The following is a 27,442-nucleotide window of genomic DNA, read 5'->3' on the forward strand; positions in this document are numbered from 1 at the left end:
GCTCATGGATGCTTCAGAAGAACAGGACCCAGCAGAGTCTCCACAGTGGAAGCGCGTCATCATCCTGCTGGAGATGATCCAGAGCCGAAAGTCGATCGAAGAGGTCATGCTGCTGGTTGGGCCACTTTATGCGCTGCTCAAGAGGTAGAGTCATTGCATATCCTTGTTCACTTGCTGCATTACATTGGCATTGACAACACTTTTAAGTGACACGGATCTTGTCTCACGTTTGTGATGTTAGAAAGTGTGCATTTTTTAATACATTTTTTCATCTGCCTCCTCTTATCATCATCACCCCCCATCGTGACCCTTTTTTTTCTCTTCTTCCCGTTCCCCAGTGCAGAGTAGCAGGCCAGATATCTTTCAGGCCAACCTCTCTGCCTTTCAAGTCAATAAACCCTCACTCTCTTGGCATTGATAGAGAACTGCTTTGTTAACACCCTTTGTGTCCTGAAACCATGTAGCTTGGAGGAGTTCTTGTGCAATGGACACATTGGGAAACTTTTTAAGAGGTCTCTGCTTCTGTGCTTAGTGATTTGACGATGATGGATTCTTTATGGCGCCAGGGCATCTGTGGCCAAAGAGCGCCATGGCACAAGGTATTTTCCTTCTACTCAAGGTGGGATCAAAGGCCCATTTCCCAAGCATTTCACCCTAAAGAACCTGAGCACCAGGCCTGGGGAAAGCTTGTATCCATTGCATCACCGGTGTTACGTTTCGCCTACGACGCGCGGTATAGCCGGCGCGGATGCAACGGACGCCGGGGCTTCGTTCAAAGTGGCGGTCATTTTGACCCGTTCATCGCTGCCGCAACGCCTCCCGCCAAGCGCGTTCAGGCAGGTTTCAATGCCACGTGTCTTCGTGTGTGCGTGTGCATGTTGGTGCCCACGCTTGTCAAAGCGCGGCAGCCGGGGAGAGGAGCTCCCCAGCTGGGAGGCGAGGAGGTCTGACCGGCGCCGGCCCGGCGGACGCGCACGTCACGTCTGAACATGTCCGAGCGTCGCCTTATCGGGCGCCTAATCCCGAGCCGTTCCTTCTTGCCCTCGACTCCGAGGGTATAAAGGCAGCTGCCCCGGACACCAAAGAGAGACTTCGATTTCTTTCGTCGAGTAACGTGGTCGCCCTGACCGGCTGCTGTTTTGCGATGCCAGAATAAACAAGTTGTTCTGTTGGCAGTCGACTCATCGTTTGCCAGGACCTTCGGATGTTTCCAGCTGTGCCCCAGGCCGCCAGGCCAACGCTACCCTTGGGGCTTGCAACCCATTTGCAACAACTGGTTGCCAGCGGTGAGATCGCGACAACGGAGGCCAGCAGCGAAGATATGCGGTCAACTGTATGCTGAGCAGCACAACGACCATCCGGGAGCAGTGCAACGAGCCCTGTGTGATGACTGGTTGCCTGCAGCGGAACGACTGCGCTGAATTCTTGGCTGCGAGGTTTGGTGAGTGCGGGACTTTCTTCTTCTGAGTTTTGCCAGGCTTTTGTTAGTGTCAGAAACAGAGCTGGTAATTGTGGTTGTCGTTGCTGCCGGGTTAGTTTGCGGCAAGACAATAGTAGGCAGTAGAGAAAGCAGCATTCGGAGCAGCCATGGATTTGAAGTCGTTGCGCAAACCGAAATTGCTGGAGCTTGCAAGAGAGTTGGGTCTGGATGTCTCAGACAAACTCAGAAAACCAGAACTGCTAAGGGCTATTCTTGAGTTGGAGGCTGAGGATGACGAGCTGTCGGAATGCCTTGAGACCATTGAGGAGAGGGAGCAAAAAGAGAAAGACGAGCGCGAACGTAAAGAACAAAAAGATAAAGAGAAAGACGAGCGCGAACGTAAAGAGCAAAAAGAGAAAGAAGAGCGCGACCGTCAACACGCTTTGGAAATGAAGCGTCTCGAGGTAGAGATGGAACGCGCTCGTAATGGAAGTCAGGCACACGGTGCAGGAGAACGAGTATCGTTCAAAATGACTGACCTGATGCGGCCGTTTAAGCTTGGAGATTACATTGGTTTGTTCCTGGTTAACTTTGAGCGAACGTGCGAGAAGCAGGGGTTCTCTCGGGAAACGTGGCCACAGCGCTTGCTCACTTTGTTACCCGGCGAGGCGGCCGACGTAGTTGCTCGCTTGAAGAGAGAGGAGGCAGAGGATTTCGACCAAGTGAAATTGAGTCTGCTAAAAAAGTACAGGCTGTCAGCGGAGGCGTTCCGTCGGAAGTTTCGGGAAAATGAAAAAGGCAGAAGTGAGTCATATACAGAGTTTGCCTACAGGCTTATGTCAAACATGCAGGAGTGGCTCAAAGAAGAGAAAGCGTTTGGTGACCACGAGAAAATTCTGCAATGTTTCGGGCTGGAACAGTATTATTGTCGGTTACCTGAGAACGTGCGGTACTGGGTCTTGGATAGGCCAGACGTTAGTACAGTGGCTAAAGTCGCCAAGCTAGCCGAGGAGTTTGTGACGCGTCGGGCTCGCGGAGCTAAGGACGGTCAAAAGGGTGAATTTGGCTCCAAGTCTGAGAGGCCGAAGTTCACACCCATGAGAGCAAGGGGGGACACACGTAGTGCGGATGCGAGTGAAAGCAGTCCGACCGAACGTAAGGAGACGGCGGCAGCCGAAGCCGAACGCAGAAAGCGGTTCGAGACGAGGCAAGCGCGCGTGTGTTATACGTGCCAGAAGCCGGGTCACTTTTCGGCGCAGTGTCCAGAAACAAAAAGAAAAGTCGTGTGTTTGTCATTGTGTAGCACTGACGAGAACATGAAGCTTCTCGAGCCTTACATGTGAGACTTCCTCGTGAACGGGAAAGAGTGCCGAGTGCTTCGTGATTCCGCAGCTACAATAGATGTAGTTCACCCCTCTTACATAGAACCCGATATGTTCACGGGCGAGTGCGCATGGATCAAGCAAGCCGTGGAAGCTCATAGCGTGTGTCTGCCCGTAGCAAAAGTGCTTATTGAAGGACCTTTCGGAGCACTTGAGACGGAGGCCGTAGTGTGATCTATGCTGCCCCCCCAGTACCCGTACCTATTTTCGAACAGGTCCGATCACCTCCTGCGCGAGAAGGGGCTTTTGTTTGGTGAGGCTAGCGTTCACGCCTTAACCAGATCGAGAGTTCGGGAGCTCGCTGCAAAGGCGGTAGTTGCGGGGCCGACGTTGTCGAACAATGAGAAAGGGTCGGAGGCGCAGCAAGCTGATATTCAGAGCACGTCCGACCTGAATAAAATTGAGCCTGTACCGTTGAAGGCACCAGGTACTGGAGAGGAAATGCCCGACACGGGAAAGTTAGAAGAGCTTCCGGTCGAGCTTCCGGGACTAAGCTCAGTGACGAACAGGGAAGACACCGATCAGGTCATTAGTGACTTACTCAGTAAAGCACCGCTGTCGCCTGAGCAGAAAACCGAACTACACCAACTCTTACAAGAGTTTCAAGGTCAGTTCTCTGAGAGGCCTGGTAGGACTTCTGTCCTTACTCATGATATAGAACTTACCTCCCCAGAGCCAGTACGATCCAAGGCGTACCGGGTGTCACCCCGCCAGCACGATATTATGGAGGCTGAGGTAAAGAAAATGCTACAGCTCGGTGTTATTGAGGCGGGTGAGAGTGATTATACCTCCCCTTTGATTTTAGTTGAGGTACCGGGCAAGGAACCTCGTCCTTGCGTCGACTACTGCAGGCTTAATTCCATCACTAAGGATCAAATTTATCCGATCCCTAACATCGAGGAGCGCCTTGAGGAAGTTAGTAGCGCTCAGTTTATTTCCACCCTAGATCTTGTCAGGGGTTATTGGCAGGTTCCACTTACAGAAGAGGCTAGTAGGTATGCGGTGTTCATTTCACCAATGGGAACATTCTGTCCTAAAGTTTTGAGTTTTGGTTTGAAGAACGCGCCATACTGCTTTTCAAGCCTCATGGACAAAGTGTTGCGGGGACAGGAAGAATTCGCTTTACCGTATTTAGACGACGTAGCGATATTCTCCGCATCCTGGTCTGAGCATATGGCACACTTGCGGGCAGTGCTAACCCGCCTGCGCGAAGCGGGCTTGACAGTCAAGGCTCCCAAGTGCCAATTAGCACAGGCCGAGGTTGTCTACCTCGGTCACGTGATTGGACAGGGTCGTCGCCGCCCCTCTGAAATAAAGGTGGCCGCTGTGCGAGACTTCCCGCAACCGCGCACGAAGACCGATATTCGGTCGTTCTTAGGTGTCGCCGGCTACTATCAGAGGTACATCCCCAGGTACTCCGATGTTGCGGCTCCCCTGACGGATGCTCTAAGAAAAACAGAGCCCCAAACAGTCGTCTGGGGCGAGACAAAGGAAAGAGCTTTTAGCGCCCTAAAGAGCGCCCTAACAAGCCAGCCTGTGCTACGATCGCCAGACTACACAAAAGGGTTCGTTGTTCAATGCGATGCTAGTGAGTGAGGCATGGGCGTTGTACTGTGCCAAAGGGAAAATGGAGAAGTGGAACACCCTGTCCTGTATGCTAGTCGTAAGCTGACCTGTCGTGAGCAGGTGTACAGCGCCACCGAGAAAGAGTGTGCGTGTCTCGTGTGGGCCGTTCAGAAATTGTCATGCTACCTAGCCGGCTCGAGGTTTATCATTGAGACGGATCACTGCCCTCTCCAATGGCTGCAGACCATCTCTCCCAAAAATGGCCGCCTCCTGCGCTGGAGCCTCGCTTTGCAACAATATTCCTTTGAGGTGCGTTACAAAAAGGGGAGTCTCAACGGTAACGCCGATGGCTTAAGTCGAGGCCCCTAACGTAGGAATCCGCTTCAAAGTTGTTTGTTACTGATGTTTTCTTCCTGAGGCAGGATTTTTAACATATTGCTTTTGTTTAGTGTTTCATAGTGATGACGTGCTTTCTAGTGCAATTTTCCCATTTGTGAACGCGTTCTGAGTGCTGCTTGACTACTGTAAGGAACTAGGCAGTAGTATAAAAGGGGAAAGAGCCTGGCAGAGCTTAGTGAGGGTTGTCTCGTGCTTGCTGACTGAGCGGTTGCGTTTCGGCGTAGTTCTAACGCTTGCTGGGAACGAGAACAAAAGTGGAAACTCTCCCGAAGTCACTTTGCAGTGTCCTGTGTGAGCCTGAACCTGAGAACGAGGCCTTCTCTGTGCTCTGCGCTCAAGCAACGCCGAGGGACGACCGATTTCGATTACGAGCTTCATCGAGCGACACCCCTCCGGACAGCGGATGCAGTCCCCTGACCATCGGGATCTCCTTCTCGCGGCGGGGCGGTCTGTTACGTTTCGCCTACGACGCGCGGTATAGCCGGCGCGGATGCAATGGACGCCGGGGCTTCGTTCAAAGTGGCGGTCATTTTGACCCGTTCATCGCTGCCGCAACGCCTCCCGCCAAGCGCGTCCAGGCAGGTTTCAATGCCACGTGTCTTCGTGTGTGCGTGTGCATGTTGGTGCCCACGCTTGTCAAAGCGCGGCAGCCGGGGAGAGGAGCTCCCCAACTGGGAGGCGAGGAGGTCTGACCGGCGCCGGCCCGGCGGACGCGCACGTCACGTCTGAACATGTCCGAGCGTCGCCGTATCGGGCGCCTCATCCTGAGCCGTTCCTTCTTGCCCTCGACTCCGAGGGTATAAAGGCAGCTGCCCCGGACGCCAAAGAGAGACTTCGATTTCTTTCATCGAGTAACGTGGTCGCCCTGACCGGCTGCTCTTTTGCGATGTCAGAATAAACAAGTTGTTCTGTTGGCAGTCGACTCATCCTTTGCCAGGACCTTCGGATGCTTCCAGCTGTGCCCCAGGCCGCCAGGCCAACGCTACCCTTGGGGCTTGCAACCCATTTGCAACACCGGTGGGCACCCTGCGGCGCTGGGGATCTGTCAATGTTTTGAGAAAGAAATAACTGGCATACAGTTGCGCTATGCTATTTAACGCGAGAACCCAACAATACCCGTCATGCTGTGCTATATCCTGTATTTACTCGAATGTAACACGACCACGATTGTAACGTGAGGGTCAACTTTTAGGGTGTGAAAAGGGGAAAAAGAAAACTATGATTGTAGCGCGAGGGTAGACTTCGGGCGTGCGACAGAAAAACCGAAAGAGCCTGAATGTGACGCGAGGAACCGACATCGCACAGTTCTGAGGGTCAAAGACAACATTATTGAAATACAAGCCAAACAGGCATTCCTATACACCGTCATCCTCACGGCAGTTGTCGCCGTCACTGTCATCATCACAGCTTGACTCTACTTTGTCACTAGCTGCCTCCCACAGCAGGTCGTCCTTGCTTCCGTGTAGAGCATTTGAAATTGAGCATTTCTTAAATGCGCGGTAGCCCAAATCATGAGGCAGCCCTTACCAGGCTGCTGAAACCCAGCGGGCAACGGTACATGCGCTTGGGCATTTCAGCCTGCCTGCAGGTGTTGTTGTTGATCCGCTTTCAATCCACTCCCAGTATAACTGTCGCAAGCGATCCTTCAAGGGCTTGTTCTTGCAAACGTCCAGAGGCTGGAGAATGGAGGTCATGCCACCCAGTATAACAACGAGATGCGTTTGGTCACGCTGTAGCTTTTGTTTGACGCCGGGTGTCAGGTGACCTCGGAAAGAGTCCAGAACCAATATTGCTTCCGGATGCAGCAATGCGCCTGGCCTTCGGTCCCACACGCTTTGAATCCAATCTATGACAAGATTCGAGTCCATCCAACCTTTTTCGTGACAGCGCACAATAACGTCTTTCGGGAAAGTTTCCTTCAGGATCGTCTTCCGGCGAAAAATGATGAATGGAGGGAGCTTGCGGCCGTCAGGCAAACATGCCAGCATAACGGTAATCCGATCTTTTTTTGTTGCCTGTGCTTCTAAGGCGAACTTCATGCTCGCCAGACTTGTGCACTGTTCTGAACATAGGCATGTCCAGATACATGGGGTCTGGTCGGCATTGCCGATATGTCCAAGTGACATGTTGGTAGAGCGACGAAGATCGAGGACGTAGCGCTGGAACTCTCGGAAGTTTTGATTCGAAGTCCCCGGGCAGCTTCTGGTAAATAGAAGTTGTGCGTCGAAGGGAGAACCCGGCCCTTCGCATAAACTTCTGCACCTAGCCTCGTGATGCCTTAAACTGGTTTTGGGCCAAAACCGTGTCCCGCGCAAGCTCCTGTGCTTTGCACTGAAGCATTTCAATGCTTACTCCAACTAGTCGGGAACGTTGCTCGCTAAAGAACTCTGCATGGCGATGCTCCAACTCCGGGAAGCGGCCTTTCTTGGGCCTCGGAAAGCCTTTTCGCAGGCTGTTGCAGTTAAACAATTCCTCGCGATGTTTCCTCCATCCCCTGAACGTTGATTCGTTGACGTCCAGACGTCTTGGAGCCGCTGAATTTCCCACTTTCTCAGCAAGCAGAATAGCGTTGCGCTTGAAGCCAGCTGTATACTGAGCACATGAGCACGCCATTCCGCTTGAAGACAACTCGACCGTTTGATGGCCTAAGACTCAAAGCACAAACGCACAACTACACGCACTGGCACCAAACACGAGAAAGAGCGAACAAAGCGCGCTGCTCCATGCCCTGCTGCCTGTCAGTCACGTGGCCACCCTTCTGCATCAGTTGCAAGGATTAACAGACAGATGGCGGTGGGATCGCTCGCTCCTTTGCTGGTGTCTTGGCGGTGATTGCGAGCGCTCGGTGCCTCCGAGATGGCTGTTTCATTTTGCGGTCATGGAGGCCACACAACCTCGTTACAGGTTGCAAGCATTCGTCAAGAGGTGGCGCCCTCTCATCGCGCCAGTGCCTCTAGCTGGCATCGACTCTTGTTGGCTTGTTCTCACTGGTCATTTTTTTTTGCGTTTGCGATTAGGTTGCCACTTTGTCCTAGTAGTTGTGACCTGTGGTTCGCGTACTGGTTGACCGGCGAATTGGAGTGCGTGATTTCGAATGACCAGTACGATCAACGCACACGTTTGACACATGAAATGATTTTAATAGTGTGTGTTTGGTGCTCTTCATAGCATTTTTGGTGCTCTTCATAGCATTTTTAAACCTGGTATTCGATTGTAATGCAGGGGGTGACATTTCCTTTCTACTTTCGGTAAAAAAACTCGCGTTACATTTGAGTAAATATGGTAACTGCTCCATGCCTGTCTTCACTCTGTGCTGCGAGTGCAGTGCTGTCTTGTGTTATGCCTTGGGGACTCATACCCTCCCTCCATGCCATGTTGTTGCTGTCAACCTCTGCATTATGCCGCTGTGCAGCTTCCAGGTGCCTTACTTTCTGCGCTGTGCCTCTGCAGTGCAGTGCTTCCCTCTTGCTCTTGCTATGCAGCAGCTGCAATTTCCTTCTTCCTTTTTTCCTACCTTGTTGTGGGAATGTCTACGCCAACATTGCGGATTTGGAGGGTCCTCTCATTAACAGCTATCGCTGTGAAACAACGAGTGAATAACAGGCTGTTGCTATCACATCTTACAAATCTTGTGAGCACTACAGCTGGTAGCAACGGGCGATGGGGTAATAAATGTTTCCTCTCCCTTCTTCCCTGTGGTGCAGAAGCCTGGAGCTGGGCATGTCCCCCCATGTCGAGTACATACCTGCACCAGTGCGTGCTGACGGCCCTGCAGGCGCATGGCCTGTTGGCGCCCCGCCACGAACTTGCTTCCCTGGTCAAGTGCCTGCGCATCTCCCAGAGTGCCCAGGCCCAGCAGCTTGTCCTGGGCTTGCTCAGCCTTGCCGCCCTCCACTACCCCGTGAGTGAAATGCAGTGCCACTGCCGCCGCTCCTTTTTGCTGTCTTGACAGTTTTGTGCAGTACAGGGTTTCCAGTGGCTACATTCCACAGTGGCTGTTTGTGACGGCAGCAGAGGTTGCATGCACTTGTTGGGCATAGCAGTGGAACCCTGTGTGTTGACAAATACAGTCGCCTACCGATTTTTTGGACTCGAAGGGACCCGAAAAATGGTCCGAATAATTGAATACAGTGAATGCTCGTTAATTCACAACTCGTTGATTCGAAATTTTGGATAATTCGAAATAGTCATCGTGGTCCGGTCTGCAGTGCATAGAAGTCTATGTGCGTAACAGCTCGTTAATTCACTCAAAAATTGGCGCCGCCACCCATAATTCGAACTGCGCGCCGCCAAGCGCCGCTGTTGAAAACCATCGTTGGAAGCTTTCACGGCAGAACCATAGATGGCACAACCATCGGGGCGCTGCTAGGGTGCTGGAACAAGTACTAACCAGTCTTTCCTGCCGCGACTGCTTCAAGGAACGACGTTTTAGTGTTTTAGCCCTCGTTTTGCACGCCGCTTGCTGTGAGCTTGTGTCCGCGAGATGTGTTTGCGTGGGAAATACTGGTCCAAGACGGTGAAGGAGAAAGTGGCGATTTTACGCAAGGTGGGCGAACGGAAGGCCAGCAAAGTAAATCGCGAAAAAGCACGGGATTCCACCAAGCACGTTGTCGACATACGTCCGAAATAGGAAGGCCATCGAGGATGCCTACGAAGCCGAAGATTTCGCCAGCAACAGAAAAAGGCTCCGATTAGCCAAGTATCCGGAAATTGAGACCGCTGTGATCACGTGGGTGAAGGAAATGAGAAGCGCAGACATTCCACTGAGCGGCCCAATTATCATGGCGAAGGCGGCCGATTTCGCCCTGCGCATGAATGTGGAAGATTTTGTCGCCTCCGAAGGATGGTTTCACCGCTTTCGAGACAGAAATAATTTTGTCTTCTAGAAGACCGAGTGACTACGGTAGCCCTCGAAGAGAAAAAGCAAAAGATAACAGATTGTTTTGCTAAATAAATATATTTCGTGCCCTCCGGGCATCAAACGCGTCCATTTTTGCTCACTTTCATTAGTTCGAATTTTGGTTAATTCGAACTGGCCTGGCGGCCCCGTGGAATTCGATTTAACGAGCTTTTACTGTAGTCCAAAAAATCCGTGAAGTACAAAAAAATCACTTTATTGAGATGAAATCGGCTTAAAAATGTCGCTGATTTTACCTTGCGGAAAATTTCTCTTGCTGGCGACGATTTGCGCCCGTATTTGCGCCAAGGTTGTGCTTTCACAGTACTCGCTAGACAGCAAGGTCACCGCATTTAGTTGGAATACTTCCCACACTTCTTTGACGGACCTGGCGGGGCCATGTTGTCCACAATCCGAGTGTGCACCACATCGCTCGTTAAACACACGCAAAGATAAGGCACTTTTCTTTCAAAGCGGCGGAACCGCCGGACGCAATCAGAAAACGGTGAACAGATGTAACTTCGTGAAGACTGAGCGTCACTCGGTCAACGCGGTCAGAGAAACCCAGGTGATGAAACGGCGAATGGTGAACGTATGAGACGCGCCGCGGTAGCTCAGTGGTTAGGGCGCTCGGCTACTGATCCGGGGGTGGGTTGGAACCCGACCGTGGTGGGCACGTTTCAATGAAGGCGAAACGCAAAGGCGCTCGTGTGCTGTGTGATGTCAGTCCACGTTCAAGATCCCCAGGTGGTCGAAATTATTCCGGAGCCCTCCATTATGGCACCTTTTTTTTTCCTTTCTTCTCTCAGTCCCTCCTTTACCCTTTCCTACCGATATGTGAGATAGCTCCTGCACAATTTCCTTCCCAACAACCAATTTTCAATGTATCGGACAAGCGATAACTGCCCGCGACGACGTCGGTGACAAACGCAAGTAGGCGGCGATGACAATCCGGCTGCCACCTCGAAGTGTCAGAGATCGCAGGGACCTCTACTGGCAACAATGAGGTACCGAAAGTGTGTCAAGCCAAGCCAACTGCAGCATAAATCCACCTCAATCTAAGATGGCGCCTTTTGCGCCACCGAAAAGTTGATAAGATGGCTGACTTTTGCCCGCAGGCGACTGAAATTAGTCCGAAAAATCGAACTTTCGGACTTTTGAAGTCCGAAATATCTATCGCGAATATGTATGCGCTTCTATAGGGCAACTGACGGTGCCTCATCGAAGTCCGAAATATCCTACAAGTCCGAATTACCCGTCGGCTACTGTATACAGTCAGCTATGGAACCCCGGTTAAGAATGAAATGAAGATCATGTGTAAAGCATAGAAGTTGCGTCTCGCATGAGAATAATTTACGAAACCCGCTCGAAGACTTGACCTCAATGAGTCAACCATCCGCGGAGGTCGGCTGCAGCGGGAGGGGCTTTTTAAATGTGAGCCCAAGTGCAAAGGATTTCGTGGGCCTCACCATGGCCATCACGTCGAGCTAGAGAAAAAAGTGACGTACTTTATTAGCCAGCAGCGCAGCTGTCTCATGGGGTCAGTGTTGAGCTGATCAGTTGAAAAGTTAATGTTGCTCGGGAAATGGGAGGTTCAGAGCATCTCTTGGGTGGGCCCAAACATTCATGAAGAGGAATGGATTCTCTCTTGCGGTGAATAACATCGATAAGGCAGAAGTTACCAGGAGACATCAATAGCGAAAAGGAGGACTCTGTTTCCGAGAACTCGCCCTCCGAAAGCAAGGAATATGAATAAACATGTTGGCCACGATGTTTGTTAAAGGTACTTTGCTTTGCGTCATTAAGCCTGGCGTTACATTCGTGGTTTCATTTTTTCCTGCTGAGCAGCTTGTAAAGTCACCCCCACGTTACATTTGCTGTCGCGTAACATTCGAGTTAATACGGTATTACTTTTCTTAAAATTTTTTCGCGCTGAAAAATTTGCTATATTTGAAGACTTTTTCTTCTTCTATTTGTGTTTGATTCATAAAAAGAAATTAGTATTTGCATGCCCCTGGTTATGATGTCTGAGCAATGATATGCCTTGCTGGTGCGCCCACAGAAGGAGGTTCTGCACAACGTGACCTCAGTGTTCACCTACAAGGGGGCCAGCCTTCTGTGGCAGGTCGACAACTGCAGCTTCCAGATGGTCATGCCGACCGTCAAGACTGTCGTGCCCGCCCTGCTGCAAGTAGGTCATCGCTCACCACTTGGGACTCTCTGGCTTGAAACAGCTGATTCGTGCGAATAGGTTGATTAGTCCCGAAATGGATGCACTTGATGCTTTCAGTCAACTGTGCTCTTGTCGACACTGCTTGCATAGCATATGAATAACCTTACTTCACTTTGAATTTGTTCAGGCATGTTGGGCTTTAGTAACCTTGGTCTGCAGCTAGTGAAGTCGAATGCTGTAGTAAGAAAATTTGTGTGGACATTGTGGTGTCTTATGTGGGACTATGCTCGTCGGCAGAAACTAAAGTGGCCTCTGTGTTAAAGTTTGATGTGAGGCCAAAGTTGTGCTAATGATTGTCCTATAGTGATGAAGGCCTAACTCATTTGTTTATAGACACTTCCACTTCAGAGCATTTAACAATCTCTGTAATAGCAATGTCAGCTTTTGCACTGATATACACCGTGTCATGAAATCATTTTTAAAACATGCCATAGCACACAACTCACTTCAAGTAGATCTGCATATGAATGAGGTGGTGCCTGCGTCGAGTATTTTACTGTGGCAGGTAGCTCTACCTTGTGAGTATTTATGTAATCATTGTGCCATCTTGCCTGTGCAGGCCTGCACTGGAGAGAGCAAGTCAGCTGAGGCCGCAGAGAGCGCAGTGGCATCGGTGACGCGAGTGTTTGTGGGCCCATTTCCGGACATTCCTGAGCACTGGTGGCTGTCACTGTTTGCCAAGCTAGCCACAACCCTTGGCGCTGGGGATCACCTCTGGATCCTAGCTGCCCAGATGGCAGAGCACCAAGTCACCAAGATGGGTGGCACGGACGTGGATGAGGTGACTTTTGTCAGATGTTGGTACTTCTCGGCACCTTAAGTTTTCCTCATGCTGTCATGCCTTTGCCTGCTCAACACCTTAATTAACGGGGTCTCAGTTCTGGCAGTCTTGATGCCATACGTAAAAGGACTGGTGGGGTCAATGCCGTCGGTGTGCTGATCAGCTGGAAAACCTGTCTTGCGCTTCCCACCTGGATAACTCGCTTTCCACTTAGACAATGTGCGTATGTGCAAAAAAAGACACATGTACTCGTTCAATATTCGCACCTGTAGTGGAAAAGTGACGCAGCTTGGGTTGGGCCTGGTTTCATTTCTTTAAGGGCTTAAAAATGTGAAGACACTCTTCTCCCTCTCACCGAAATCTGTCTTGTCTGTCATGTCTGCTTAAAGAAAATATTCAGAAGCTGCCTAACATTAGAACTGTCAGCAAAAACATGAGGGGTGCAGAGTTTAGAGTCATAATCGATGTTTCTGAAAATGTTTACTTGAGCACTTGCAAGCGTCTTTGATGTACAGTAGCCGACGGGTAATTCGGGCTTCAATACAGTCGAGCCCGCTTATAACAAACATGAGCGCCACGCGGCGTCCGTTCGTTATATCCCGAAGTTCGTAGTAAGTGGACCACAGCTTTAAAGACAGTTGCTTGTCAAAACAGTAAATTTTTTCTTTGCGAAAAAGTCCGTGATGGACGTCTGTTTCTGCAGAGCAGATCCGATGAGGGAGGTTTCCTGATTATTCAATGGGGAGACTGCTCTTAAAGAAAAAATTTTTGTTTCTGCACTAAAGTTTATGAACTGAAACACCCTTGACTAGTTTTTTGTGCTGATTCCAAAAATGTCATTGGTATCAGGATAGGCTGATTAGTTCCTGAGGTACACTGAATTAACATGCTCTCATTAATAAGAATAATTAAGAGAAAAAGCACATTATAAACGTTCATAAATAGCACTTGGTTAGGTTCTAGAAACAAAAAGGGATGAAATGCTGGAAACAGTTTTTAATTTTACCATCATAGGTAGTTTTAAAAGACATTGAAACTCAAACTACAAAAAATGCCTAACTTGCAGTCAAAAACTTGAGCAAATTAAAAAATTTCTGAACAATAATTACAAATTCTGCTCCCAACATTGCCTAGTCTACACATATGGCTATGTGCTAAAAAAGGAATTGTGGTTCTATCTGCCATAGACGCCGAGATATTTAGTTTAGGAAGTTCAGGATTTGCTATGAGTCCAAAATTTTCATTTTGAGAAAAACAGCAAAATCAAACGAAGTGTTGTTTATGGCAAAGTACTTCAATTTTATTCACAAACTGGCACTAGCAGACACGTAATAGCCTCCTGGGATGTAGTCTGTCTGACCAGAGTGATTAAAATGGCGCTTTTTCAGTGTACACTGCAGATTTTCTGCAGATTCAACTCCATGTGAACTTCTTGAACTGATCGCGCACATTCGGAAGTCAATTTGAGCCGCATGGTCCACCACGGGCGTCAACTTTCTTGACGTATTTCTGCCAAGTTTTTGAATGCAGACCGCAGTGGGATATATTCATCACCGAAAATATGTCATTCAACGGGGCACGCTGGTTCCCCGTTGACTGCATTGCAGGCGCGGCGAGGATGTTCACCACGAACGGGCTCACTGTCCGGTCGGTCTCCACACGCGGCGAACTCCATTGCGATGAGATTTCGCCACAGTTCCCACATGTCAGGGTCGGTTTGGTGGCGAGGCCGTACTCTCTGTCGGATTTTTCAGTCGTCACGTCGCCATTACATACTTTGCACTTCACTGATGCCAGCATCTCGTTCACCAAACGCAACCTGACGATGGAGAAGCTGTCGCCGAGTGGGGCAGTTGCGGAGTCTCCCATTCCACTGAAGAGCTGCCTTGCGCTCTGTTGCTGCTGCTGATGCATCGTCTGCTGAAGTTTCTCCTGAGCTTTCTTGCCCTTTTCTTCAATCTCACAAGCTTGCAGCATTGGGGTATCATGACGAACACGACCACTGCCCGATGAGGCTTCCGCGACCGGCGCCGCAGTTAGGCCTAGCTCGGTCAGCACCTCCCGATCCGCTGGCGGAGGCGTATCCATGGCGCTTGCGGTGTCCGCGATGCTCGAGATGACCGTGGCGCTCTTCTTCAGGTTGCTAACGAGTGATTTTTTCCTCTTTTTCCCATCTTTGTGAGTTGTGCCAAACTTTGTCGCCAGCGTTGACATCGTTGCGAGACGCACTAGCGAACACACCTTGACAAGATGGCTACCGCTTGCGCTCAACGGGCACTTCCAGCATACGATACGAAGCCCTTCAGCCAATTAGAGAGCAGCCTTCTGTCACGTGCACCGACTAGCGAATAGCATTGCGCGTTGCAACTGGTTTTTGGGGGCATTTTCACCCTCACCCAATAAGCATAAAAGAGAGCAACTGCGCGAAATTCAAAACGAAAAGCAGCTCTTCGAAATGAGACCAAGATGGCACCGATCACTGCAGTGAAACGATAAAGCATATCGTGGAAGAACCCTTGTAGTTGAGCGAAAATTGGCCGAGAGAGAGCTCGGATCCAAGTTTTCTACTCATTTTACAGCTCAAATATTGGCTCTGGAGATTGTAAAATTCACAGGCTGGTAAATAAACAGCTGCAGATTTTGAAAATTCTATTTTTGAAAAATCGATTTTTTTTCGAGATTTTTTTTGCCTACAAGAGCCGTCTCCCCCTTAAATCGTGATGCAGGATGCTAAGTGCCTCATACCACAGCAGAACAGCTGATTTATTATTGCCTAATGCCCCTTTATTGTCAGTTTCTCGTTTTAGTGGAGAACAATGCTTTTCGTTGACATAAGAAAAGCAGATGAATTCTTGCTGTGTGATGTGCTCAACAGCTGTAAGGGTATTTAGCCTTCCTTCACAACTGTATACAAACACAACGCAAGAAGTGAATAAGAGGTTGCCCACCAGGAAAGGGACGCATAGCTGTAATCCACATCTGTCACCAGCACGCTCATTGAAATCACGGCCTCGTCATCATTGTCCAGGACAGCGCATCCCAGCACCACACGGCAGGCATGTAGCCAGAAATTTTTTTGTGTATGGTACAGTGTAGCTAATCCGACTTGGCATGTGCATTGGGCACAGCTATTGTAAACATTTGATATTTATTTACAGTCATGCTCAGTTATAACTGCTCAGATATAATGAGCGCCTGCTTATTACAAACAAGTGCATTGCTACTGTGAAAATATGCATTAGGACAGTGGCAGTTCGTTTCAGATACAGTCGAACCTCGTTATAACAAAGTAACATCAGGACCGTAAATTAGTTCGTTATGTCCGATATTCGTTGTAACAGTATACATTAATATCGCCTCTGACAAATCTACAATTTGGCTCGCGCAAATATTCTAAATACTAAAATGCATTATTCTGGGCTTCGAACCCTCTATAAACAAGGTAATCCTTACCTCCCTCCTTGTGGATTGTGGCATTTCAAACAAAATAGACCGAAGTATGGGAAAGTCGAATTACAAAAAAACAAGGTTTGTTCGGCAAAACGGGTATGCGTTCGTTTATTTGAAGAAGGATCTGGTCTTCGTCTGGTGGCTTTTCACTTCAAAGCACTGAGCAGAATAAAGTTTTCTGCAGTGTCCATGCACAAGAGGGCCTTTTCTACTTCAGCAGTTTTGGTTGCCCGCAGTTTTTCTAAATAGCCTTTCAGCCTCCTGGCCATGTCCATGGCATCAGCACTGCTTATCGGTGGTCCATCACGTTCACTGTCACCTTCGCTATCGCTGCTGCTGTTATCCGCGTGGACCACGACGCGATCCACAATTTCTTGATTCATCAGCTCAGGTGCCACGGCCAAGCTCTCATCCGCCGAAACAAAATCGTCAAATGTGATGCCTGGAAGTCCCAGTTGATTCCAAGTTCTGTCCAGCTCTACCAGGTTTTTAGGCTGAACTTTGTCTTCTATGGCAGGCAAAACAAAACTGGCATCCGCGAAACAGTTCCTTATTGTTGACTGCCTCACCTCATTCTGTGATCCGTACAACATTTAAAGTGTCGACTTGATGTTGATGGTTGTTGATCAGCATCGATCGATATCAAAAACCATTTGCATCACCAAACGCTTCCGGTAATTGCACTTGAGCAAACGGATAATGCCCTTGTCCATTGGTTGCAAAGCAGAAGTTGCGTTTGGTGGCAGGAACACCAAATGAACTGCCTTCAGCACGATCGAGACTTTGTGCTCCGAAGAATTGTCCAAGAGCAACAGGACCTTCCTGTGCTGCCTCTCCATGTCCTGGTTGAAAGCTGTGAACCAGTCTTCGAAAAGCTTGGCCGTCATCCAGGCTTTTTTGTTAGACAAGTAAGCAACCTGCAAATTACAGGCGCCCTTCAGGCACCTCGGACGTGCAGGCTTGCCGATAACGGTGAGCCGTCTTTTGTCTGAGCTGTCCATGTTCATTGCAACGACAATCGTCACCCGGTCTTTGTTATTTTTGCCTCCATGGCAGGTTTCGTTTTTTACTGCCAGTGACCGCTCTGGCAACAACGTGAAAAACACGCCGGTTTCGTCGACGTTGTACACGTTGCACTCGTCGTATTCCTGGAGCAGAGGCGGGAAGTTCTCTAGCCACTTTTCACATGTCTCCACATCGAGAGCAGACCCTTCGCCAGACATCTGGCATGCGATCTCGTGTCTGTCTTTAAAACGTTGCAGCCAACCGCTGCTTGCATGGAAATCGTCATGCCCTAGTGCTCAGGCCACGCTGTTGGCCTTCGTTTGAAGAAGTGCTCGTAACACTGGCAAGTTTCGTGCCCTTATGTCTTTAAGCGATGAAAGCAAAGCCACATCCACGTCCGGGTGATGGCAAGGCCTAACTCGCTTACGGTCAGCTTTTATAGCGTCCTCGGTGTTGCCTTCAATCTTCTTTCTTACGGCCAAAATGGTGGATAAGGTACTTAGGGGAACGCTGAACTCCATGGCAACACCCTTTTTCTTGCGGACACTGTCCACAGCTCTCAATATCTGCAGTTTTTTCTCGAGCGAGACCACCTTCCGCTTCGTTGCCAGTATTGCTGGGCTTGCCTTCACCGCTGGACAAGTGGCGCCGCCCTTCGGCCCTTTGTCGTCATATGAGCTATAAGAGTTTTTGCGCTCTTTTCATAGGTGGCGCGACCAGTAAAACGTGCAATTTATATGCCAGGCCGCCAAACTTTCTGCAACCTTTTGAAACGATAAAAAAAAGTGTACTTGTGAATTGGCTTCCAATATTTGTTTTGCTTTTTTTATGCTACCTTTATCGTTTTGAGCCTCGCGTAAACCAAATATTTCTTTGTCACCGCCAATATCACGGCGCATCTCGCTTTTTCAGTTTCGTTATAAAACAGTAAATGTCGTAAAAATGAAGCATGGCCAACCAAAGTTCGAATTTAGTTCACTATAGCCGATAATTCGCTATATCAGTGTTTCTTATAACGATGTTCAACTGTACAATGAACAACTTTGGCCTTATCGCTCGTTATTGTGAACTCTCCTCCCCGAAGTTGAGGGCGCACTTCCAGCAAGCACAGAGATCGAAGAAGATCTCTCATCTCTCGACAGTGCCTCAGAAAGAGCATGTCGGCCCAAAAAAGCAATAAAAAGAAGCCATTGGTAGAGCAAGTAACCGTCATCCAAGCTCGCACCAACAGCCTACAAGGGCAACCATTGCTTGCGTTCATGATTAAACTGCACGGAAGAATGGGGACAGACAAAAAAAACATGTACACACACAGAGTGCAGACTTCCAGCTTTGTGTGTGTACGTGTTTCTTATGTCTGTCCCCGTTCTTTCATGCAGTTTAATCATGACCAAGAAGCACCAACTAGCCCGCCAGAAAACCCTTCTTGCTTGCATGTTTGCTGGATGGGCAAAGCATCTCAAGTAGAAGCGAGAGCACGGTGAACGCGAGACAAAGGAATTGTTGCAAGTGAAGCTACTGCCCATGGCCGCGAATCAACTAACCGCACCGATTTCAGAAGTTTGAATGCCTTGCTGGCCATGCTGGTCACATGGTATGCATCTCCTGCCCAGTCAGATCCATTTCTTATGCTGTTGCTACGTGCAGGCAGCGTCAGACAGTGGACAATGTAGCTGATACGTTGTGTGCCACGAGCGCTGCACTACTTCCGTCACTGCATGGACCTAGGAAGGATGGATGAAGAGCTCAAAAACACTTATGCTCAGATGCATGTAGATTTGTGGCAATGCGTTGTTGATGTATAGCTGGCCTCATGTTTCCATGGATGACTGCATTCCTGCAGGCAACATCATCGCAGAGCTGTATACTTTGACGAAGCTTCTGAATGTCTGTAGTACGAGCACTCCTCTACCACTAGGATTCTGGTAAATCTGGCTCATCTGCCACCAGCTGCCATGGGTGCTTCAACCACGAATATAATATGGCACACAAGCCGAAGGTGTCTGGAGTGCACATATTTATTAAGAGGACTCGTTCAGCCAGGAGGGAGCGCAGCCACCGGCAAGCGGAGAAGATGCAGCGCCGAGATCCGATCTGCGCGCGCCTGTCGGGCATACTGGGTTATGTCGTCTTCTGGAGCCGGGCACAACGCTGCATGCTACAAGGCCCCACCCCCCCTAGCGAGGAAGTCGTGAGGGAGACGAGCGATATGGTAGTGGGACAGCGAGGTGGTATGCATGGTGGAACGGGATGTAAGTTAAAGTTCGATGGCAAAGCGAGAACGAGGCCGGGTGGAGCTGCCGGTAAAGGCCTGGGGGCGGGCGGCCAAGGCTGCATCGTGATGGCCAAGGAAGAGGCGGTGAGGTCAAAGGCAGACGCACTTGATGCCGGGTGTCCGAGTGTGAGTGGAAAGGAGCAGAAGAGCCACCGCGGAGACAAAGGGCATCGAAAGGGTGCTATGGACAGGTGACGTGCCAGTGCAACAATAGCGCAGCGAAAGCGGCCTGTAGTGTGCCGGCCGTGGCCCAGACAGGGTCACTGTAGTGCATGCGTCCTATACTGTTGGACAGACCAGGTGGGGGCCAGTAAAGGTGACAAGCCGCAGCATGGTCGTTGTGGTAAGCAGAGAGGATGCTGCGGAAGCCGCACCGTCTTCGCAGGTCGGGACATTTGGGAGCAGTGGAAGGGAACCAACGGTGCAAGGCGGACGAGAGGACAGGGCTGTCACCGCCACTTAGTCTGTATGCGACGTCAGCGCAAGGGCAGCATGAAAATGTTCACCGGGTGGTGAGGGAGATGGAATAGGTATGTGTGCTTTGGCACAGGGGCTTGAATCAGTAGTAGGTGGGTCGTGCGGCGCCGCAACAGTGGGAGCGGCAGAAGATGAAGGCGTCACAGCCAGTGAGAAGGCGTGGGATAGTGAGAAGACAGGAGGCAGGAGTGGTGGAACAGGTAACGGAGTTGTGGTCACAGTGGGTGGAGTCGTTACTTGCGGTGTACAGTGGGATTGGAAACGCAGTTAAGTCGGAGCAGTGGAAGCCTTCTGGCCTGCCTCTGTGCTGGCCATGAAGAGGTCGTCCGGGGCTGTCGACAGCGGCACATCCCAAGCACGGTGGTTGCTTGAGAAATTGCAGTAGTGCGCATGGGATGAGCGGCGGCGATGAGACCAGGGAGACCGGTCTTCCCTGCGGAGTGCCTCTTAGTGCCGAGACTGGGATAAGCCGCCAGCGTGATGGGCCCGTAGGACAGCACTGTCAGAAGGCAGCGTGTCAATCTCGCAGCTCAGCGCAGCAATGCGGCGGTTAGCCGGTTTAAGCAGTCGTCGGTGGCTGATCGAGACGATGAGACAGGAGCCGAGGAACACTGAACTGCAGGCAAGACGTCCATGAGCTGGTCAGCCATTTGGGCCAGTGAAGAGATGTCTGCTGTTGACACACTAAGGATCTCGCGCACACGCTCAGGAAGGCGTTGCAGGAACAGTTCCCGCAGCAGCGATGCGTCTACAGACGGGGAATGGTTAACAGCCAAGTGCATCATGCAACGCAGGAGGTCGGTGGGCTTGCTGGCGGTTCTTCCGCCTGAAGCACGTGTTGCAGGCGATGTTGCTCTGATCAAAAAATGCGCCACATGAGCGCCGCTCGTAGATGGTCGCAAGGGCGATGAGCAGGTGGTGAGCGCGTGATGTCTCGGACGACCGTAGCAGTGACAAGAGGGAGAGCACCGATGACATGATCATACATGTCTTTCTGAGACGTGATGCACTTAGGTGAAACTTGGACTCAGTAGTCAGGAACCAGAGTTCCGAATCCAAGGACCAGAATTCGGGCAGTTGGAGTGTGGAGACGTGCTCATGCAGGGCCGGTGGCGAGGACGACAGAAGCGACGAGGCAGTGAGGCTGTTGCCATCGGTGTCAGGCGTTGAAGGCAGCCAAGGTCTCAAAATCCGTGCATCAGTAGGCGTAGGCTGATGCAGGCGCAGTCTGTTAACAGAGGCGGGGCAGCTAGAAGTCCGGAGTCACCAGTTTGTGGCAGGCGCGTCACAGATGCAAGCCGAAGATGTCTGGTGCCCGCAAATTTATTAAGTAGACTCGTTTAGCCAGGAGGGAGCGGAGCCACCAGCAAGCCAAGAAGGCACAGCGCCGAGATTCGATCGCATAGCCATTGAATTATGATTTGCGCGCGACGACCGGGCATGCTGGGGTATGTCGTCGTCTTCTGGAACCGAGCACAACGCTGCACACTACAAAATGCTGTCCCTAGAGCTGATTGCTGGCAGCAATGGTCTAGGCGAGGAGAAGATGACCACCCTGGAGAGCCTGGAAAGAGTTGCTGAAGGAACTGCTTTGAACAAGTAGGCACGCATAATGCAGTTTTTAAAAAAGAACTGCTGCTTTTGGCAGACTAAATATTCCTGTCTGTTATACGGAAAGTCCACTTACTGCGAACATGGGATCTAACGAACGGAATGCGCATGACCATCAGCTCTGTTATAAGTGGGCTCGACTGTATTTGTACATATTGTCGGTTCAATCCAAACCAACATAGTAGTGGGTTCAAGTATCAAATTGAGCTAAACGCAGGCCGATACAATAAAACAATCAGTACAATCAACACAGTCAATAAAACAATGCAATCTAAATGCACTACTGCTTCAAATATCACAGCGTGGTGTCAGCAACCAAGTTCACCTTTGCACCGAATCTTTTCACGGGATTTCAGAAATAACCATCCAAAAAGAAAGAATGGGGGCCGGTGATTTCTACAGCACGGTTGAATATTCCGTATATGCTCCTTAAATTTCACAGTAATCTTCCTTACTCCTTTTTTTCTCGTTTATTTCTTCTGTTGCTTTGCTCTCTCCACAGGCACCCCTTTGCATAAAACTGTTCTGCATGCTGTCGCTTTTTTAGATGCACAAATGCCCACACACTTTCCTGGCACATGTGAGTGGTGTTCTTGGTTGAGAAAGCTTATTTCGGAGCTTGTAGTGTGCTCACTCAGGAGTTTGTGCCTTTAACAGCACTGTGATACTTCTGCCTGTACATAATCTGCAGTTGGTTTTATATTGATGGATATCTTACTGAATAGGTTTACATAATGTTGCAATAGCTTGTGTTCGTGGAAAGGAAAACTGTTGTAACGATTGCTCTCTGGGTGCTACGGTGGTGGTGGCAACTTTCGGGATATGAGCTGCGGCCAAAACGACATTGGTTACTGAAACGGTGGTAAGTTAAGAACTCTCATATGTGCATAAATGGCACATAGCAAGGACCACAAAAGTGCTGTGTCTGTCTCTCTGTATTAGTATAAGCTTCCTTGCTGAAATTCACAACGCATTTGTGAACGCATTATCCTTCTTCACAAGATTATCAACCAGGAAATTTATTTCTCCCATGTTCTTTTGCCTTTGCAGTTTAATTACGCAACAATTTTGATGGCATGCTACATCAACTGTCTGGCAATTTGTGTCAGAATTACCTAATCGTGTACATACTCTTATGTTTATGTTGTGTTTTATGTCAAAATTTCTGTACCCACTCCCGCAATGTCCCCATTTCATGAGATATCAGGATTTGTTACTAAATAAAAAATAAATGTTCTCTTGCAGATATGAGTGGAAGAATGGAATTCAGACTGACCCTGAGGTGCTCATGGTAAGGTGCTCCTTTATCTGTCTTTCAAAGTTTCATAGAAATTCGTAATCTCTTTCTGATGGGTTTGTTGGTGTACCAGTGAATCTTTAGTTTTCAACATTGATTTATTGCTTATGGGTTCAGAGGTTATGACTTGAAGGGTACATCAGACGATACAAGAGTTTTATCGTTTTGTGTTGTGATTGTAAGCATGCTTGGCACGGCTTGTTATTCTGGAATGTAGTCTGCTAGCATAGTTTTTCTTTTTGTGTGGTCTGTTTGCAATGCCAGCAGTTCCATCTTGCACTTTTCATTATGTTAATCTAATCTTGCTCATATGTAAAGTGATCGGTAGTGGTTGTACCTAGTTATGTATGTGTACACGAGTATTAAGCACATGTTTGCAGCATGGCAGTGCATTTCATGTCCTAATGCTACTTTGGGGCTTTTGGTACAAGTCATTAGATGTTGGAGTTTGGTGTCTCTTCACTGGCTGCTGATGCTTGCCTGGGACACGAAAAAACAGCGCAAGGAAAGAAAGGATGCAGCAACAAAACGGCACAGGGAAAAAACAGCATGGCGACAAAGCAGCTCTGGGAAAATACAGCACGCATCAAAACAGCATGCCAGACAAAACGGCACAGTGACAATACAGCAAACCGAAAAAACAGCATGACGACAGAAGAGTGCGGGGAAAAACAGCACAATGACCAAACAGCACATCGGAGTACGGTGCAGCTGCTGGAGTGGTGAACTATCATAGCCATAACAGCAAGTGGTAAATCACAACTCATGCAGCACCGACCTTTGGTGTTAGCGAGAGCTCATTTTGCTGGTTCATTAAGAAACAGCGCAGGCTCATTCATTGAGTAACAGCGTTGCTTATTTATTTATTTCTAACACTTAAGTTGCTGCATGGAACAGCTTTGGGCACTGGTCGGTAACAGCATTGTGTGAACAGTGAATTTAGCAGAAGTAGTGGTTAAATAGTCCTTGCTTGCTTGGTTACAACTATCTAGTTTCTTTCTGTATTATATGTAAGAAGAATCTGGGAAACTGAGAGATAAAATGGCTCAAGCATCCGTTCTGCGGGCAAATGCCCCGGGTTGTTTATCTCAGTGCACTTGCTGTTTCCATGGGGTTTCATGATGCTGGCTGTATATTGCTTGCTTATGTAATGTGTTTAGAGAAGTCCGTGCATATTCGGTGAAAGAATATTCAACGGCATTGCTTTGATTTGAACACATAACGGCATTATAGTAAGAAGTCGTGTTCTTATAGTAGTTTAAACGATGATGTCAGTAACACCTCAGGTCAGTATTTTAGTTCGGGCAGCTTTTTTTTATTGGTAATTTTTAAATACCCTGAAAAGAAGCCCTGCAGTTGGCAGCTCTTCTCTTTTTACGAGTATCTACAAGAAATATGCTCAGCCTGTAGCTCTTGGCTGAATAAATGCCTCACACTGCTACTACTACTACTGTCAGAGCTGGAGTCATCCCATCGGTATAATTATGACCAGCTTTCCTTGCTGTTTATAATAAAGCAAACTTGCATATTACCAATTCGTTATTTTTGTTATTTTTTCGGCTGGACACTCCCACTCTTCAAGCCCGATTTGGCAATAAACATTTTGTGAAACGAAATCCCTGCGTTCATTTTACAACTCTGCTTCAGTAGACTCCCACCTGTGTTTGTTAGGTTAGGTGTGTGGTGTTAGGAGTTTCTTGTGGTTCCTGTACAGAAGAGCCAAGTTTGGCGAAAATTGATGTCTTAATAAGGTTGGCTTTCAAGCGAAAAAAGTAGCTGTGGTCAAATGTGGCGAAAATTGATGCTTCGAGATAATTCTCTTGGAAGTGGAAAAAGGGCCTCAGTATAAAATTAGACTCAACAAATGCACGCTGATGCATGAATTTTCTGGTAAGCAGTGTAGCCCATTTCGTAAAGTAAAGTAACCGCTGGTCAGCCTCGTACAACCAGTAGGCAGCGTCCTGGTTAGACACCAAGCAACCTGAAAATGTTGGCTCGGGCAATCCTGCTTTCTTTAAAACTAAACATCGCATGCCGAATATTTTGAGTGTATGAAGGTCCTGTAGCTCACTGTAAACAAAATTGCTGAAGATTCAATTGACAACACCGAAAATTTTGATGAATGAGAACTTCTGGTACACCCAGAGCCCTGTGTCGGGCATATTTGCCAGAATTCAGTGCCAAGATGGTCAACCCGCAGAATCGATGCATCCAGAACAACTTAAACGTTATTCATTCCATTACGCACCATAAAAAAGCTAATATTTGAGATCGCAATTATTACCCTACTGCGTTCCTAATCAATTCTGTGAAATGAGCACTCGCTAACTCTGGAGGCCGCTGCCGCATGTGTTTTGATTTGCAGTTTGCGGTTACGGCTATGATAGTTCACCTGTACAGCAGTGCTGCACTGTACTCCTACGTGCTGTTTTGTCGTCGGGCTGTTTTTCCCCTCGAAGTGTCAGAGATCGCAGGGACCTCCACTGGCAACAATGAGGTACCGAAAGTATGTCAAGCTAATCCAACTGCAGCGTAAATCCACCTCAATCCATGATGGCACCTTTTTCGCCGCCGAAAACCCAATAAGATTGCCGATTTGGGCAGCAGGTGACTGAAATTAGTCCAAATAATCGAACTTTCGGACTTTTGAAGTCCGAAATGTCCGTCGCGAATATGTACGCGCTTCTATGGAGTGACTGACGGTGCCTCGTCGAGGTCCGAAATAACCTACAAGTCCGAATTATTGGAGTCCGAATTACCCGTAGGCTACCGTATAGGTGTGCCAAAAGTTAAACACAAGTTGAGCAGGCTATTGCCGAGAGAAAGGGTTGTACAGCACCTTGCTCCTTAAGCCCCCTTGAAGGCAGCTGATGTCTGCCAGAAGGTAACTTGCGTAAAGGGGCCCTTTTTTCCTTTCCACACACTAGTAGTAGTAGTAAAAAAAGAATGAGGGCCGTCTATGGACGTAACATTTTGGCCGCTTTCATTTGTAAATTAAGTCTGGCGATGAATCTGACTCGTGAAGCTGGCACTAAAAGGTGAAACTGGGAGAGTGTTTTGAGACCCCTGATCAAGAACGTCTTGGAGCAACAGACATGCAACGGCATAATCTCAAGGTTAACAGTCGGCTGCAGTGCAGTGGGGCTCTTTGGGGGCTTAACCATCATTCTCAGGATTGCAAGCAGAAGCCAACTTTTGAAGGCCTTGAGGCCATGAGGAAATGCATGTGCTGTGCACGGAAAAAGAAAAGCTAGCTATGAATGTGAAGAAAGCTGCTGAGAAGGGGAAGGCAGCAATTGAGCAGTGAACGGAAAGGAAAAAAGGGGGGTGAACAGTAGCAGCACTGGACAGCGTGAAGCACAAAGCAGCAGTAGGGGAGGGGGGTTTTGCTGCGCACGCTTAATTATTGCCTCGTAAATGACACTGAGGCCGTGGAAGACAATGCCGTGTTCACGCAGCGCTTTCGTTTTCATATGGAATCAGACTTCCCCTTCATATACTCGTGGCTGGGTCTATTTGTGCAGATGCAGTAATTCTACAACTTGGATGAAACCGAAAACCGTGCTAACATGAAATGTGATACCTTAAAATAAACAATTAGCACTTAACCCATATATGCCAAAACTTCAGAAATTTGAAAGAATTAAAATAGTTTTCGATATAAAGTGTTTATTTCACGTCCACAATTCAGAATCTTTTTATCGGCGATAGTATTTTTCTCAACACTGACTTTTGAGCCGTTCTGCAATGTAGGATACTATGCAAATTCGCCACCTGTTACTTGTGGTAAAGCTTCAAAAATTTCACACCGACTTTAAAATCACATTTCTCATCACGCATGGTGCTTTTCTTATGGCAGCGCCCAAAAATTATCTGTTTTTCTTGCAGAAATATAATGTCAATGGGATCGAATTTCAGAAATGGCACAAGAAAAGTTTAGATGCTCTTGAACGTACGTTAGCCGAGGCAAGCTTTTTAATTTTTAGAGCTACTGCACAAAAAAAAACAGTGTGCTACATGTAGGACGTATATTGGTTAATATATAGGTCAAGGTAATGTAGTGCATGTATAGGTTAATTGGATGAGTAGAGCAGGGTGGAAGGTATTTCCAAGTTCCATTTTGGAAAAATAGTGCAAAAAGGATGGCGGTGAAAGAAAGGGGGCACAAATGAGCACTTTCTCTCAACTGGATTTTATTGGGATCGCTACAGAATGTAAAATGGAAACAGGCGACAAAAAACATAAAAAGGAAGAAGAATCTATTACCTTGACAAAAAATGAGATTGCTTATCTTGAGTCATTTGTCAAGCATTAATGCTTGCTTACACGTTTTGTGTGTTTTTCAGCTGTAGAACGTTATCGGGAGAAGACGTACCACCTGCGGGTTGAGGCTTCGTGGGAAGGACCGTTCTCCTGCATCTCGTCCCGTCCGGCCTTGGAGAATACCGTGCCCTAGCGCGGGTAAACATTTGCTCGTAACCTTGGTGGTGAATTTAACGACCTCGATTCATTAGCGTATTTTGTTGCTAGCTGGCGTTATTGTTGCTGTAGCAATAAATGCCTGCTTGTGTCAACCAGTGTGTCGATCCTTTGTTCCCTCAGAGCAAGGCCTGCCGTGGTCGGCGTGCGCGATCACGGGGTCCGGCCGG

General features: G+C 48.7%; 2 protein-coding genes across 6 annotated transcripts in view; both read left to right on the top strand.

Moving 5' to 3' along the window:
* LOC144116177 (uncharacterized) overlaps nucleotides 1-40 on the top strand; it is a 36,941-nt gene extending 36,901 nt beyond the window's left edge. Inside the window, exon 13 of the mRNA XM_077650890.1 lies at nucleotides 1-40. The gene's annotated coding sequence lies outside the window, so the exon portion shown is untranslated.
* Nucleotides 5-27,367, top strand: LOC144116179 (HEAT repeat-containing protein 1-like). 5 transcript variants are annotated; one of them, XM_077650896.1, is made up of 6 exons: nucleotides 5-144; nucleotides 8,472-8,668; nucleotides 11,727-11,855; nucleotides 12,457-12,694; nucleotides 22,742-22,787; nucleotides 27,140-27,367. In XM_077650896.1, the coding sequence occupies exons 1-6, from the start codon at nucleotides 129-131 to the stop codon at nucleotides 27,180-27,182; spliced, it is 669 nt and encodes a 222-aa protein (XP_077507022.1). In that variant the 5' UTR covers nucleotides 5-128; the 3' UTR covers nucleotides 27,183-27,367. The 5 variants fall into 5 exon arrangements, with proteins under 5 accessions (XP_077507022.1, XP_077507021.1, XP_077507023.1 ...); XM_077650895.1 differs by lacking the exon at nucleotides 5-144 and adding an exon at nucleotides 1,312-1,441; XM_077650897.1 differs by lacking the exon at nucleotides 5-144 and adding an exon at nucleotides 1,320-1,441 and having other exon boundaries at nucleotides 12,457-12,678.
* Nucleotides 27,368-27,442: the final 75 nt, after the last annotated feature.

This window comes from Amblyomma americanum, chromosome 1, assembly GCF_052857255.1.
Source record: "Amblyomma americanum isolate KBUSLIRL-KWMA chromosome 1, ASM5285725v1, whole genome shotgun sequence".
NCBI classification, from domain to species: Eukaryota; Metazoa; Arthropoda; class Arachnida; order Ixodida; family Ixodidae; genus Amblyomma; species Amblyomma americanum.

Excerpts from the sequence above, each read along its gene's own strand:
- LOC144116179 (XM_077650895.1), top strand. The coding sequence starts at position 1,336 with ATGCTGAGCAGCACAACGACCATCCGGGAGCAGTGCAACGAGCCCTGT. Across the intron at positions 11,856-12,456 it reads TCGTGCCCGCCCTGCTGCAA|GCCTGCACTGGAGAGAGCAA; the intron begins GTAGGTCATCGC and ends TTGCCTGTGCAG. Across the intron at positions 12,695-22,741 it reads TGAGGTGACTTTTGTCAGAT|ATATGAGTGGAAGAATGGAA; the intron begins GTTGGTACTTCT and ends GTTCTCTTGCAG.